General features: G+C 42.0%; 1 protein-coding gene across 1 annotated transcript; it reads right to left on the reverse strand.

Moving 5' to 3' along the window:
• Window positions 1-5,867: 5,867 nt before the first annotated feature.
• Window positions 5,868-12,889, reverse strand: APOBEC1 (apolipoprotein B mRNA editing enzyme catalytic subunit 1). Its single transcript, XM_002687817.4, has 5 exons — window positions 12,797-12,889; window positions 11,220-11,247; window positions 9,054-9,451; window positions 8,182-8,300; window positions 5,868-7,536 (listed from the first exon to the last, which is right to left on the reverse strand). The coding sequence occupies exons 1-5, from the start codon at window positions 12,810-12,812 to the stop codon at window positions 7,387-7,389; spliced, it is 711 nt and encodes a 236-aa protein (XP_002687863.1). The 5' UTR covers window positions 12,813-12,889; the 3' UTR covers window positions 5,868-7,386.
• Window positions 12,890-15,961: the final 3,072 nt, after the last annotated feature.

Raw genomic sequence — 15,961 nt, forward strand, 5'->3', positions numbered from 1 at the left:
CAGATATGACCTAGAGAATACCATCATTTAAGGGACAAGCAGAGGAAAAGGAAGTTCAAAGAAACCAAAGAAGATTAGTAAGTGTTAAGTCTGCACTTTCTCTAGCCACCCACTTGCTCTCCAACAGGGAACTTAATTTTTTTTAAAGCCTGAGTATATTCTTTTAGAGAAGTTTCATGAATGTTTAAGCAAACATCTGATATCTATACTGCAATCTGCTACCATGTTCAGATCAGATCAGTCACTCAGTCGTGTCCGACTCTTTGCGACCCCATGAATCACAGCACACCAGGCCTCCCTGTCCATCACCGACTCCCAGAGTTCACTCAGACTCACGTCCATCCAGTCAGTGATGCCATCCAGCCATCTCATCCTCAGTCGTCCCCTTCTCCTCTTGCCCCCAGTCCCTCCCAGCATCAGAGTCTTTTCCAATGAGTCAACTCTTCACATCAGGTGGCCAAAGTACTGGAGTTTCAGCTTTAGCATCATTCCTTCCAAAGAAATCCCAGGGCTGATCTCCTTCAGAATGGACTGGTTGGATCTCCTTGCAGTCCAAGGGACTCTCAAGAGTCTTCTCCAACACCACAGTTCAAAAGCATCAATTCTTTGGCGCTCAGCCTTCTTCACAGTCCAACACTCACATCCATACATGACCACAGGAAAAACCATAGCCTTGACTAGACGAACCTTTGTTGGCAAAGTAATGTCTCTGCTTTTCAATATGCTATCTAGGTTGGTCATAACTTTCCTTCCAAGGAGTAAGTGTCTTTTAATCTCATGGCTGCAGTCACCATCTGCAGTGATTTTGGAGCCCAGAAAAATAAAGTCTGACACTGTTTCCACTGTTTCCCCATCTATTTCCCATGAAGTGATGGGACCAGATGCCACGATCTTCGTTTTCTGAATGTTGAGCTTTAAGCCAACTTTTTCACTCTCCACTTTCACTTTCATCAAGAGGCTTTTTAGTTCCTCTTCACTTTCGGCCATAAGGGTGGTGTCATCTGCATATCTGAGGTTATTGATATGTCTCCCAGCAATCTTGATCACAGTTTGTATTTCTTCCAGTCCAGTGTTTCTCATGATGTACTCTGCATATAAGTTAAATAAACAGGGTGACAATATACAGCCTTGACGTACTCCTTTTCCTATTTGGAACCAGTCTGTTGTTCCATATCCAGTTCTAACTGTTGCTTCCTGACCTGCATACAAATTTCTCAAGAGGCAGATCAGGTGGTCTGGTATTCCCATCTCTTTCAGAATTTTCCACAGTTTTTTGTGATCCACACAGTCAAAGGCTTTGGCATAGTCAATAAAGCAGAAATAGATGCTTTTCTGGAACTCTCTTGCTTTTTCGATGATCCAGCAGATGCTGGCAATTTGCTCTCTGGTTCCTCTGCTTTTTCTAAAACCAGCTTGAACATCAGGAAGTTCACGGTTCACATATTGCTGAAGCCTGGCTTGGAGAATTTCGAGCATTACTTTACTAGCGTGTGATGACACAAAGATAAACCATGAAAAGACCAAAATGGCAAGGAGCTGAGGCCTCCAGCCAACAGCCATGTAAGGGCGCCATCTTGGAAGCAGGTCCTTCAGCCCCAGTCCAGCCTTTAGGTGAGAAGAGCATCTATGAAGCCCCTTATGTGACTGAAATCACATGAAACACTCAGGACAAGAACCACTTTGCTAAGCCACTCCCAAATTTCTGACACAAAAACTGTGAGATAATAAATATGTTCTGAATAAGCTGCTAGGGTTTGGGGCTAGGTGATTTGTAACTAATACAATAAAGAGAAATAGAAGTTTCTGGTTTCAGTTTTCATTTTCCTTAAGCCTTAATCATCCAGATTTTTTATTCTTCCCTTTTTAGGTTTTTATTATGGATTATTTTGGGGGGACTTCCCTATAGCTCAGAGGGTAAAGAATCTGCAGTGCACGAGACCAGGTTTCGATCCCTGGGTCAGGAAGATCCTCTGGAGAAGGGAATGGCAACCCACTCCAATATTCTTGCCTGGAGAATCCCATGGACAGAGGAGCCTGGCAGAGTATAGTTCATGGGGTTGCGAAGAATCAGATACTATTGAGTGACTAGCACTACTACTGTAGATTTTTTTAAATTTATTTATTTTTAATTAAAGGATAGTTACAATCTTGTATTGGTTTCTGCCATACAGCAACATGGATCAGCCACAGGTATACATATTTCCCCTCCCTCTTGTGCCTCCTTCCCACCTCCCACCCCATTCCAGTTCAGATTTTATAGATGAGTGAATTTAAGGCTCAGACAAGTTAATATACGCATTCTAAGTTACAGTGTTTAAGTGATAGAGCTATGAACATTTTTGGTTTTCTGACAAAAACAATGTTCTTTGTACTCTCTCAATAGCCTCTAATAATTACAAATAATTTATTTATTTTTTAATTAAGTTACTGCTGTAGATAAACAGGTCCTCTCAGTCAATAATCTAGGCACTGGTGATATAAAGGTAGATGAGGCAAATTAAGTAGATTCAGTATGAAGCAGAACTGTGAGATGAGGACTTTCCTGGTGTTCCAGCAGTTAAGAATCTGTCTTTCAATGCAGAGGACACGGGTTCAGCCCCTGGTTGGGGTACTAAGATCCCATAGGCTGCAGCATAACTAAATCCACATACCACAACTAGAGAGCCGCTGCACCACAACGAGGATGCAGCCCAGTGAAAAAAAAATTGCTTAACATTAATATTAAAAAACAAAAATGAACTGTGGAATCGTATTATACAGAGATAATTTTTTGATGAGAGTCGTGGATGTGAGAAGGCTCAGAAAAACAGAAAGAAAAAGCATCAGAAATATTTTGGCAAGAGAGAAGTTTCAAGTCAGACAGAGAAGGAGAAATATCATATGACATCCCTTATATGTGGAATCTAAAAAAAAATGATAGAAATGAACTTACTTACAAAACAGAAAGAGACTTGCAGAGTTAGAGAACAAATTTATGGTTTCCCTGTACATGCTGCTATATATAAAATGGATAACCAACAAGGACCTACTGGATAGCAACAGGGAACCCTGTTCAGTGTTATGTGGCAGCCTGGATGGGTGGGGAGTTTAGGGGAGAATGGATCCATGTATATGTATGGCTGAGTCCCTTTGCTGTTCACCTGAAACTATCACAACACTGTTAATTTGCTCTACCCCAGTATAAATAATACAGAGGATGAGATGGTTGGATGGCATCATCAACTCGATGGACGTGAATTTGAGCAGGCTCCAGGAAGGCTCAGGGAAGCCTGGCTTGCTGCAGTCCATGAGGTTATAAAGAGTCAGACATGACTAAGAGACTGAACTGAACTAAATACAAATAAAAAGTTAAAAAAAAAAGAGAGAGAGAAATTTGGAGACTGACAAAATTTGTATCTACCTCAGAGATTAGTCAAGAGTCAAGAGAGATTTATCCTTCTTCTAGAATGGTAATCATAGGCATGCCTTCTAAGAATAGGTAATCATAAATATAGTAATTATTTAATGTTATCTCTTTATTTCAAATTTTAGGTCCTTCCCATATTGTTCCATAACTTTATTACATAGTTCTTAGGATGCTTATCACTCTCATTTTTATCACTTATCCATACCGGCTTCCCAGATCATAAATTTAATAGTCAAATTAGTAAAAATGTTTAAATGGAGAATAAAGAGACAGGAGGTAAGGGATGAGGAGCTTGGAGGAATATGTTCAATTTATGAAACAAAGCAACAGATGTAATAAATAAAATCTGACTTGGGAATTGCCTGGCAGTCCAGCAGTTAGGCCTCTGAGCTTCCACTCTCCCACTGCAGGGCACACGGATTCAACCCCTGGTTGGAGAACTAAGATCCCACAAACCGAGCAGCGAGGCCAAAAGAAAGTAAAAAAGCCAGAAAAGTGAAAAATCTTGGCTCTCAGCCCCAGAGAACCAAAACAAATGAGTCTTTCTAAAAAATTAATGATTTGCACTATTCTTCCTGTATAATAAAAGGAAATACATCAGTTCATGTGAGAAACTGCCTCTACTGTATCTTTGAGAGTTTTTTTCCCCTAATATCCCATTTTTATAAAAATAATAAATGCTGTTTTTCATGGCAGTTTTAAAAAATGCATCGACAGTCTTCAAACAGACATCTGATAGGATGCCACCCGATCTATGACCCCCAAAGAGACTGCCTTATCCCCATGCCAACCCAGGAAGGCAAGCCAGACTGAACCAGTCTGACCCTATTATGGAAAGTGATCCTATGTTGCTTACTGCTTACTGGCACACCCTGCATTCTTTGGGGGGAGCAGGGGGAGGAAAGAGCACATTTCTCTTTAGTTTCATTTCTGCCATGGTGTTGCCTGTCTGACCCTGGCCAACTGCAAAAGGTTTCTGTTTCCTAGCCTCCGTGTTATGCAAACACATCATGTGTTCACCATTTCCTCTTCTTCCTTGGCACATGTCTGGACTTGTCTCTTAGCTACTCTTAGAGCTAGGTGGGGCCTCAGGTCTGATCTTTGCTGAGTGACCTTTGCAAAGGTCAGAAGTGACATTTGCCATCTCCAGTCCATGATTCTGAAAAAGACCTTTCACACTGCAAAATGCTTTCTTTCTCTGTGTGGCGCCTGACCCGCTCCCACCTCCTGTGAGCCAGCTGATGTAGAGAACTCAACAGAGGACTCCAAGGCCATAGGAGATGGTGCAGTTACCAGATGGAAGGAACTGAGGCCCCTGAGTTACTTCAGGGAGAAACAACATTTACCCAAGTGACATTAGACTGCAAAGGGAGTGAGAAATAAGCCTTTTCTATGATTTAGCGACTAAACAACAGCAACAATGTGCAGATACTAGATTGTCCTGTGTTTCCCTTTAGCATCTTCTGAGAAATTGGCACCATGTCATTATCTAGCTTGAAGTCACAGCCAAAGTCCCTACATGTCAAATCCAAGATGGGCTCTCTTGAGTCTCATTTCCTGGGATTCAGGTCCTTGTATGCCCCACCCCCTCCACCACTGAATCATGGCTAGCCAGTGTGATCCAAGAACACTGGAGAAGAAATACTATATGGCTCTCAGACTCGGCAATTTCCACCTTGGTCCATCTTAGGCCACTTGCTCTGTAGGAAGCCAGCCACTGTGTCATGAGGACATTTAAGTAGCACTGTGGAGATACCTGCTGTTGTTTAGTTGCTAAGATCTGTCCGACTCCTTTGAAACCCCATGGGCTGTAACCTGGCAGGCTCCTCTGTCTATGGGGTCCTCCAGGCAAGAATATTGGAGTGGGTTGCCATTTCCTTCTCCAGGGGATCTTCCTGACCGAGGGATAGAATCCGCATCTCCTACACTGGCAGGTGGGTTCTTTACCGCAGAGCCACCAGGGAAGCCCATGGAAAGACCTACACGGTGAGAAACTGAGACCCCCCACCACCCACAGGTGCCCACTTGCAGCCACGTGTGTGCCCCCTGGGAAGCACATTCTGTGGCCTCAGTCGTGTCTAGAGATGACTGCGATCCTGGCTGACAACTTGGCTGCAACCTCATGAGATATCCTGAGCCACCAACACACAAGTGACTCCTGAATACCTGACCCAGAGAAATGGTGACATCATAAATACTCACTGTTATTTTAAGCTTGCGAAGTAGTAGGGAAATTTGTGATACAGCAGTAGATAATACTATCTGTGATACTGCTGCTTGTGAAAATCTCTACAGGGACTTCCCTGATGGTCTAGTGGTGCAGACTCTATGCTTCCAAAGGAGGGGGCGCAGGTTTAGTCCCTGGTCAGGGAACTAGATTCCATATGCCACGACTCAAAGTTCACATGCCACAACCAAACATCTCACATGCTGCAAAGAAGACTCGGCACAGCCAAATAAATAAATAAGCAAAAATAAAATATTTTTTTCTAAAGAGAATTTCTATATTGTTTTTAAAAATCTTTCCCTCAGTATTATTGAACATAACTGATATATAACATTGCATAAATTTAAGTGTACAACGTAATGACTTGATATATGTTGCAAAATGATTACCAAATTAACTAAGTGGCCACCTGATGCAGAGAGCTGACTCATTTGAAAAGACCCTGATGCTGGGAAAGATTGAGGGCAGGAGGAGAAGGGGACGACAGAGGATGAGATGGTTGGATGGCATCACCAATGCAATGGAAATGGGTTTGGGCGGACTCCGAGAGTTGGTGATGGACAGGGAGACCTGGCGTGCTGCGGTTCATGGGGTCATGAAGAGTCGGACACGACTGAGCGCCTGAACTGAACTGAACACATCTATCACCTCACATAGTTACACTTCTTTGTGTGCAATAAGAACTTTTAAGATCTACTCTTAGAAATCTCAGGTACACTACACAGTACAAACTATAATTATCATGCTATACCTTACCTCCCCAGAATTTATTAGTCTCAAAACTGCAGCTTTGCCCAGGAATTCCCTGGCGGTTAAGAACTCTGTGCTTTCACTGCCAAAGGCCTGGGTTCCATCCCGTGTCAGGGAACTTAGATCCAACAAGCCACTAGGCTCAGCAAAAAAAAAACACTGTGAAAATGTGTACTCTCTGACAACTTTCACTTCTGTCCCTGGTAACCACTAACCTGCTCTCTTTCTATGAGTTCAGTTTTTCTAGAGTCCACATGTTAGTGAGACCATATAGTAGCTGTCTTTGTCTGACTTATCGTAAATAGCAAAATGCCTTCAAGTTTCATCTATGTTGTTGCAAAGGGCAGGATTTCTTCTTTTTCATGGCTATGTAACATTCTATTGTGTATATACATACCACAGTATACATCTTCTTTATCCACTCATCTACTGGCATATACTTAGACTATTTTTGTGTCTTGGCTATTGTAAACAATACCACAAGGAACATGGAACTGATTTCATTTCCTTCAGGTGTATAAGGATTGCTTTGGCCCTTAAGATCTTTTGTTGTTCCATACAAAATTTAGGATTTTTAAAAAATTTTGTAAAAATGCCTTTGGAATCTTGATAGGGGTTGCATTGAATTTATAGATGGCTTTGTGTAGTAGGGATTTTTTTAACAATATTAACTCTTCCAATCCATGACCATGGGATCTTTCCGTTTATTTGTGTCTTCTTCAATCTGTTTCATCAATGCCTTATAGATTTCCGTGTACAGATCTTTCACATCCTTGGTTAAATTATTTCATATCCTTGGTTAAATTAGTTCCTAAGTATTTTATTGTTTTTCATGTTATTGTAAGTGGAATTGTTTCCTTTAATTCCTTTCCAGATGATTTGCCATTAGAGTATAGAAATATACAAAAATATCTAAAAATATCTCAATTCTAATGGTGCTTACTCTTTAGAGGGTCATCAGGGCCTATTCATGAAACAGTATGTACACAATGATTCATTCTATTCATCTCCAAGTCATAGGAAGTTGTACCATCCCCGTCGCTAAAAGGATATAGGGTGGAATCATTTGGTAATGACAATTTTGAAGAGTAAGTCTGAACACTATGAGCTGATTCTGATATCTTCTTGAAATATGTAAGCAGGGAGGGAGACCCTGAAATAAAAAAATAGGTTAGAATAATAGTTTTCTTAATGCCAGGAACATTTTAAAACATCATTTGGAAGACCACTGAACTACTTGCAAGAGATACAAATGGGTCACCTACATTCCTTCAGTAAGATGACACACATCAAAAAGGAAAAAGGATATCTGCAATTCAGTGTAACCAGTATGCATTGTAACAACAACAGTGATGATGATGATTAAATCTAATTATGGCGCCACCTATATCTTGAGCTTTCCTGGTGGCTCAGTGGTAAAAAATCTGCTCGCCAAACAGGGAATGCAGGTTTGATCCCTGGGTTGGGAAGATCCCCTGGAGATGGATATGGCAACCCACTCCAGTATTCTTGCCTGGGAAATCCCATGGACAGGGGAGCATGGCAGGCTACAGTACATGGATCACAAAAGAGTTGACCATCACCTATATCTTAGATCAGTTTATCCATTCCCTTTCCCCTCTTATTTGCCACAAAGAGGTTATCTTGCGCTCACATTTTAAAAAGATAAGTCAATAACTAAATCTCAATATAAATGGCAAAGTGATGGTGAGAAGAGCACATATTAAAATAATTAGGAGAGAACTTTGAAGAAAGATGCTTCTTTTTGCATCAGAATCTGTCCATTGCAGTAACTTACTAAAATGATACAGTAGAGTTCTAGTGCATACAAGTTCATCCACAGAGGGGGATATCTTGGCCAGTGAGCTTCTTTCCCACGGGGGTAGTTGACAAAATTCCTCCAGCAGTACTCATACTCTAAGGAAACACAAATCTTGGTTCATTCAACACATACAACAGAAAGTTGAATCCAACTTAAAGATATACCATATATAAATCCCTCTGGCCTATTTCCTGCTGGAGAAGGGCTAGATTCTTCCAGCATCCCTAAAAAGAACTGGAGTGGGTGGCCATTCCCTTCTCCAGGGGATCTTCCTGACTCAGGGATAGAACCTGGGTCTCCTGCTTTGCAGACAGATTCTTTACCTTCTGAGCGACCAGGGAAGTTTCCCAAAAGGAACTCAGCAATTCATTGTAAGATGGTAGAGAGGGGGCTTTGCTTGTGGCTCAGTGGTAAAGAATCCACTTGCCAATGCAGGAGATATGGTTCAGTCCCTGATCCGAAAGCCACAACTGTTGAACCTGTGCTCTAGAGCCCAGGAGGCACAACTACTGAAGGCTGAGCACCCTAGAGACCTTGCTCAGCAACAAGAGAAGCCACCACAATGAGAAGCCACAGCACCGCGAGTGGAGAAGAGCTCACGCAGTGACAAAGACCCAGCACAGCCAAAAATAAATTAATTAATTAATAAAATAAATAAGGAGCGAGGAAAAGAGCCATCTCTTTGATGCTTTCTTTGCTATGAATTTCAGAAGTGGGTTTTTATTTTACTTTGGGCTTTCACTTCTGAGACTTCCAGTCCGGGATAATCCAGTCTCCTGGCCTAGAAACATACCACCACCACCACAGCCTCTCATAAACACCTAAGATTCTTGGTGTGTTGTTTTCACCTGGGGCTCTCATGACTTGGATAGTCACACCGCTCTGAACCAGGTCTTTGAGTCCTTGCCGGTTTTGCGGATCCATGTGCTGGAAAAGCCGTGCTATGTAAATAACTAGGGTCACATTAGGATGCTGATTCAAAAATTCTCTAATGGCCTTGGAGCATTCCCAGCAGGGACTCCAGGACAAGTACCAGAAGATGAAGCAGCGGATGGATGGGCAAAAATATCTTTCTGAAGCAATTTTTTCTATAAAATTGCGTTCAACATGCTTGGTGGTGTTTTTGCCCGAGTGTCGCCAGACGTCCCGGTTGTTGCCCCATTGGATTTCATAGAGCAGACAGGCCTCTTTACAGAACTTTCTGGGGTCAAAGGAGAATTCAAATTCCCAGGGTTCAATTCTTCTCCTGAAATATAATGTTGTCATGTCATCATTTGAGAGAAGACAAAAGGAGAGGAGGGTGGCAGAAGATGAGATGGTTAGATAGCATCACCAACTCAATGGACACAAATTTGAGCAAACTCTGGGAGACAGTGAAGGACAGGGAAGCCTGGTGTGCTGTCATCCGTGGGGTCGCAAAGAGTCCGACATGACTTAGCGACTGAACAACAACAGAAATAATTTCTTCTCCTTTTCTATCAGGCAAACCTAAAACATGATATCTCAGGAATTTTTTTTCTATTCTGTATCTCAAAGTTATCTGGGGAGGTCTGTTTGCATTATCAGAGTTTCTCTCACAAACAGGGAAGAGGTTTTTCCCAACTCACGTTCTTGGGTTACCACTGTCTATTACCACTGCTTGGTAGTCTTGAATTCAGGTGTAAATATGTCTCTGTGTCTCTTTTAAAGTTTTCTTACTATATTCTAATCTTATTTATTTTGGCCTCACAGCTTACAGAATCTTAGTTTCCACCACTAGGGATTGAACCTGGGCCCTCTGCGGTGAAAGCACTGACTCCTAACCACTGGACTGCCAGGGAAGTCCCTCTGAACTTTCTGTCTCACACTTAGAGGTGACCTGTCCCACTCAATCTTCATTATTCCTCAATGGAATAGTTTTTGGTTTTCTTTTTTCTTTTTCAGGTGTGGAATCCTCAAATTGCCAACAGGAGTCTATTACCAACTCTGAGAAGAAAGTAATTTAGCCTCGGGATTCTTCCACATTCAATTCTGTGTATACTAATTCCTCATAAGAAAGAAATTAAAATTTCTCTCGAGGACATCTTTAGACATAACACTCTCTGTGGGTCAAAGTTATGACTCAGGGAAAATTCAGAATTTTTCCAAGGACTCTGCAGTATGGTTGAGTCATAAGTGTATTACATTCTCATATTCTCCACTCATTCCTAAAGGATCACTTAATTTATTTTATAGAGTAATCCTTCCACCCATCAAGAGATAATATGTTCCCTGACAAATCTCTCTGTTCTAGACATGGATGAGGGCAGCGGGGAGGAAGGAGAGGGTGAGATGAATGGTGAGAGAGTAGCATGGAAGCGACTCAGGGAATGCAAACCAGGGCACTTTAACAACCTAGAGAAGTGGGATGGGGTGGGAGGTGGGAGGGAGGTTCAAGAGGGAAAGGACACATGTACATCTATGGCTAATTCATGTTGATGTATGGCAGAAATGAAACCAATATTGTAAAGCAATCATCAATCAATTAAAAATAAATGCAGTTTTTAAATAGGTCTAGGAAATTGCCTGGCAGTCCAGTGCTTAGGACTCCATTCTTCCATTGCTGGGGGACCTGGGTTCAATCCTTGATTGGGAAACTAAGATCTCCCAAACTATGTGGAATGGTAAAATTAAAAAAAAAAAAAAAAGGTCTAGAAAAGGGGCATAGGGTTTAAAATAGGAAGATCAAAGTGACAAACCAGTTTGCTGAAGTTTTCACTAATTTCTATGACAACTTGTGATTTAAAGGAAGAAAAACAATAGTAAGAGAAGAACAAAGGAGAGCTGGAAGATACTTGTTTTCAACTGAAACCAAAAGGCATAGGAGGGAAGACACAGGAAGCAATAGTAAGCATAAGGAATGGAGTTGCAAAAACAAAGAATGGGACCATCAGAAAAGAGCAAAGGAAAAATAAGGAAATTATAGTCCTCCCCCTCCTAAATGCTCATCTATTCTGGGTTGAATTAAATGTGCACCATGATAGTAGAATTCTTACCTCAATGTGGGATCTCCCGCTGGAGGACCTGTTGACCAAGAGATGATCATGTCAAGTAACACCCATATGTACAAATCGAACCACTAAGAAAAAAGGCCCTGTTCTTCTAAATCCACCAATCATATCAGAAAATGCAGTTGGAAGATTCTCTCTTGGAATTTCCCTGGTGGACCAGTGGTTAAAACTCCCTGCTTGCACTGCAGAGGCAGGGGTGCAATCTCTGCTTTCGAACCTAAGATGTGGCATACTGCACGGTGTGGCCAAAGTCAAAAGCCAACACACACAAAAAGGTATCAGGTGCCACGTAAATGTGTCTAAAGCACTGTTTTAGTCATCTCTATGTTATTCACAGGGCTTCCCAGGTTGCTCAGTGGTAAAGAATCTGCCTGCCGATGTGGGAACTGCAGGAGACTTGGGTTTGATCCCTGGGTCTGGAAGATCCCCTGGAGGAGGAAATGGCAACCCACTCCAATATTCTTGCCTGAGAAATCCCATGGAAAGAAAAGCCTGGTGGGTTATAGTCCACGGGGCTGCAAAAAGTCACACACAATTGAACACGCACGCATGCTATTCACAAATTCTCCAAATATTTTGTCTTATTAAAAAAAATACACAGTAAACTATTAAAAACCATAATGGAAAAGAAAAAAATCTAAAATAAAAAAAATCAACCTCAATTTCCTTAGCTGGGCATTCAAGGCTGTCAACAATATGTCTTCAAATTTGTTTTTGAGGGTAGGCAGAGGGATAAATTTGGGAGATTGGAATTGACATACACACATTACTATATATAAAATAGATAATAAGGACCTACACTGTATAGCGCAGGGAACTCTACTCAGTGCTCTGTAATGACCTATATGGGAATAAATCTAAAAGGAGTGCATGTATATATATAACTGTTTCACTTTGCTGTACACTTGAACCTAACACAACATTGTAAAGCAACTATAGTCCAATTTAAAAAAAAGCAAATTTGCTTTCTAATCACATTGCTGATTGCTTCCAAAAACTCTTCTGTAGCCTAATCAATTCATTCATTATATTCCACACACAATCTTTGGAAAATTCTCTTAAACTCCTGGTGTCAGTCAAACAGGAATCTCCTTCTCTTTGCCAACCAAAATTCTGCCCTTTCAAGACCAAGTTCAAAACCCACCTCATCTGAAAATCATTTCCTTCCACCACCTGGTGTTCTTCCTTCCCCACGAATTTTTCTAACACTAAGTAATGGAACCTTAAATAATCCATTAATATGCCCTGGTGCTAGAACTTCAGCTGCTATCTTAAATTTTCATCTAGGAGTCATATTTTTTAACTTAAGTTTTTTTATTATGATGAAACAAGGATCTGATCAAAATCATTTACAGTATGAACAGGTGGTATTAATAATCACACCACCACCGATAAGAACTCCTGTTTAAGAATAATAGGAAGATATTAATAAATAGGAAAGTTGGAAAATGTTCATGAATACAAGCATGAACCAGACACATACGCACACACATATAGGCAAGCACACACAGAGTTTTGGAGTTTTTCAAGAATATGAAGATTTCGGGCCCCCGACCATTTACCTCTGTCAGAAGCCATGGTGCTCTGTCTCTGGACTTTTTCCTCTGGAGTTATATTGTGCTAATTGCTGCTGCCAGCAACCTGCCCGAACATAGTTTCTGCAGGTGTGACCACTGCCACCTGTTTGATCAGAGGATGACTCATTCCTGAGTCTCAGGCAGATACTAGGTATCTAGACCGTACAGAGATCAAACTAGTCAATCCTAAAAGAAACCAACTCTGACTGTTGCTGAAGCTGAAGCTCCAATACTTTGGCCACTTGATGCAAAGAGCCGACTCATTGGAAAAGACTCTGATGCTGGGAAAGGTTGAAGGCAAATGGAATAGGGGGTGGCAGAGAATGAGATGGTTAGATAGCATCACCAACTAAATGGACAAACTCTGGGAGATGGTGAAGGACAGGAAAGCCTGGCATGCTGCAGTCCATGGGGTCACAAAGAGTTGGCCATGACTTAGTGATTGAACAACAACAACAACAACAGACTGTGCAGACAGGTAGCAGATGAAGAGGGCAGTTGGTGGGGGTCGATAAGAAAGCTTAGGATGCAGATAATTAATCTTGTAGCCTAATTCACTGCGGATGAATGTAGGGATATCTCCCTTTAAAGTTAAAACAAGACTGACACATCGCTGTTTACTGGAGAGAAGAGAGGAAGAAGAAAAGGAAGAGCCAATTGGCCTGGTTCTGTGACCTGAAGGTTTTCATTGGTATGTGGTGAAACAGTGAGGCCTTGCCCTTCTGCCATTATTCATTAATTTCTAACTTCCTCTTATTTTGCTCTTCACCCCAGAATCTCTTGGAAAGGGGAGGGGCATTACAGATGCAAAATCAAAAGAACTTTGGTCTCTGAGTCAGGGAATTATAACTAAACAAGTTTCAGGTGATTTCTCTTGCTTCATGAAGCTAAGATTAAGTGTATGGCCCCATCCACTTCCGCTTCCTTATCTGCCTTGAAGAAATGAATACTATACTCCCTATCGCCTTTGCCTCCTGTTGCCTGAACTCTGAGTTCAGCTCCTCTGGGTTTGAGCAAACACACTCCCAGAATTGAGGTCACCCTCAAGACCTAAGGCTCTCTCTAGAGCTTCCCTGGTGGCATAGAAAGTAAAAAATCAGTCTGAAATGTGGGAGACCTGGGTTCTATCCCTGGATTGGGAAGATCCCCTGGAGGAAGGCATGGCAACCCTCTCCTGGAGAATCCCCATGGACAGAGGGGCCTGGAAGGCTCATGGGGTGGCAGAGTCAGACACGACTGAACAACTAAGCACAACACAGGGTCTCAGAACTACAGCCCCTGTACTTTAAGTCTCAAATTCTATGAACCCTACACCTAAGCTCTAAACATAAGATTTTCTTAATCACAAAATCAAGCTGGAGCTGGACAAGATGAAGCAGATGTTTGGAGTGGCAGGCGATAGTTTTGAAGAAGGGGCAGAAGTGCCACATCATAATTAAAGGTCCTTCAGGAGCCAAGTCCATGGGGTCACAAATAGTCGGACACAACTGAGCGACTGAACTGAACTGATCCCTGGAACGTATACATATGTTGCCTTACAGTAGCACAGTAAACTTTGCAGACTGACTAAGGTATGAATCTTGCAGTAAGATCAACCTGAATTATACAACTGGTCTCAATCTTAAAGACTTTTATTTATTTATTTTTCTGGCTGCACTTCTTGGCATGCAGAACTTCCCTGACCAGAGATTGAACAGTGGAAATACAGAATCTTAAGCAGTGGACCCCTAGGGAAGTCCAAAGACTTTTATAAAAGGTAGGCAAAGGTCTTCCCAGGTGGTTCGGTGGTAATGAATCTGTCTGCCAATGCAGGAGACATGCGTCCTATCCCTGATCCTGGAAGATCCCACGTGCCCCTAAGCTACAACTATTGAAGCCTGTGCTCTAGAGCCAGGGAACCACAACTACTGAGCTAACAAGCCATAGAGCCTGTGCTACACAACAAAAGAAGCCACCGAAATGAGAAGCCCCTGGCCACAACAACTAGAGAAAAGCCCACACAGCAATGGAGATCCAGCACAGCCAAAAATATAAATAAATAGATAATTTCTAAAAACAAAAAAAATGTAAGGAACGAAATTGGGTCATTTGTAGAGCTGTGGGTGGACCTAGAGTCTATCATACAGAGTGAAGTAAGTCAGAAAAACAGGTGTGTTAGTCCTTCAGTTGTGTCCAACTCTTTGGGAACCTATGAACTCTAGCCCACTAGGCTCTCTGTCTGTGAGATTTCCTAAGCAAGAATACCAGAGTGGGTTGCTGTTCCCGTCTCGAGGGGATCTTCCCAACCCCGGGATTGAATCCAGGTCTCCCATGTTGCAGGAGCATTCTTTACCACCAGAGCTACCAGAGAAAAACAGGTATTACATATTAACACATATATGTGGAATCTAGAAAAATGGTGCAGATGAACATATTTGCAGGGCAGGATTAGGGATGCAGATGCAGAGAATGGACACATGGACACAGGGAGGAAGGGGACAATGGGATGAATTGGGAGCAGGCTTGAAATAAACATACCAGCATGTGTAACAGAGTTAGCCAGTGGGAACCTGCTGTTATAGCACAGGGAGCTTCGATTGGTGCTCTGTGATGACCTAGAGGGGTGGGATGGGGTGAGGACTGCAGGAGGCCCAAGAGAGAGGGATATATAGCTGGTCAGGGATCAAGACCATCCCCAAGAAAAAGAAATGCAAAAAAGCAAAACGGCTGTCTGAGGAGGCCTTAAAAATAGCTGTGAAAAGAAGAGAGGTGAAAAGCAAAGGAGAAAAGGAAAGATATGCCCATTTGAATGCAGAGTTCTAAAGAATAGCTAGGAGAGACAAGAAAGCCTTCCTCAGCCATCAGAGCAAAGAAATAGAGGAAGACAACAGAATGGGAAAGACTAGAGCTCTCTTCAAGAAAATTAGATACCAAGGGAACATTTCATGCAAAGATGGGCTCAATAAAGGACAGAAATGGTATGGACCTAACAGAAGCAGAAGATATTAAGAAGAGATGGCAAGAATACACAGAAGAACTGTACAAAAAAGATCTTCACAACCCAGATAATCACGATGGTGTGATCACTCACCTAGAGCCAGACATCCTGGAATGTGAAGTCAAGTGGGTCTTAGGAACCATCACTATGAACAAAGCTAGTGGGGGTGATGA

The sequence above is a fragment of the Bos taurus genome, chromosome 5, assembly GCF_002263795.3.
Source record: "Bos taurus isolate L1 Dominette 01449 registration number 42190680 breed Hereford chromosome 5, ARS-UCD2.0, whole genome shotgun sequence".
NCBI classification, from domain to species: Eukaryota; Metazoa; Chordata; class Mammalia; order Artiodactyla; family Bovidae; genus Bos; species Bos taurus.

Excerpts from the sequence above, each read along its gene's own strand:
- APOBEC1 (XM_002687817.4), bottom strand. Across the intron at positions 9,452-11,219 it reads GCGGGAGATCCCACATTGAG|GAGAAGAATTGAACCCTGGG; the intron begins GTAAGAATTCTA and ends ATTATATTTCAG. Across the intron at positions 8,301-9,053 it reads CCAAGTCATGAGAGCCCCAG|AGTATGAGTACTGCTGGAGG; the intron begins GTGAAAACAACA and ends GTGTTTCCTTAG.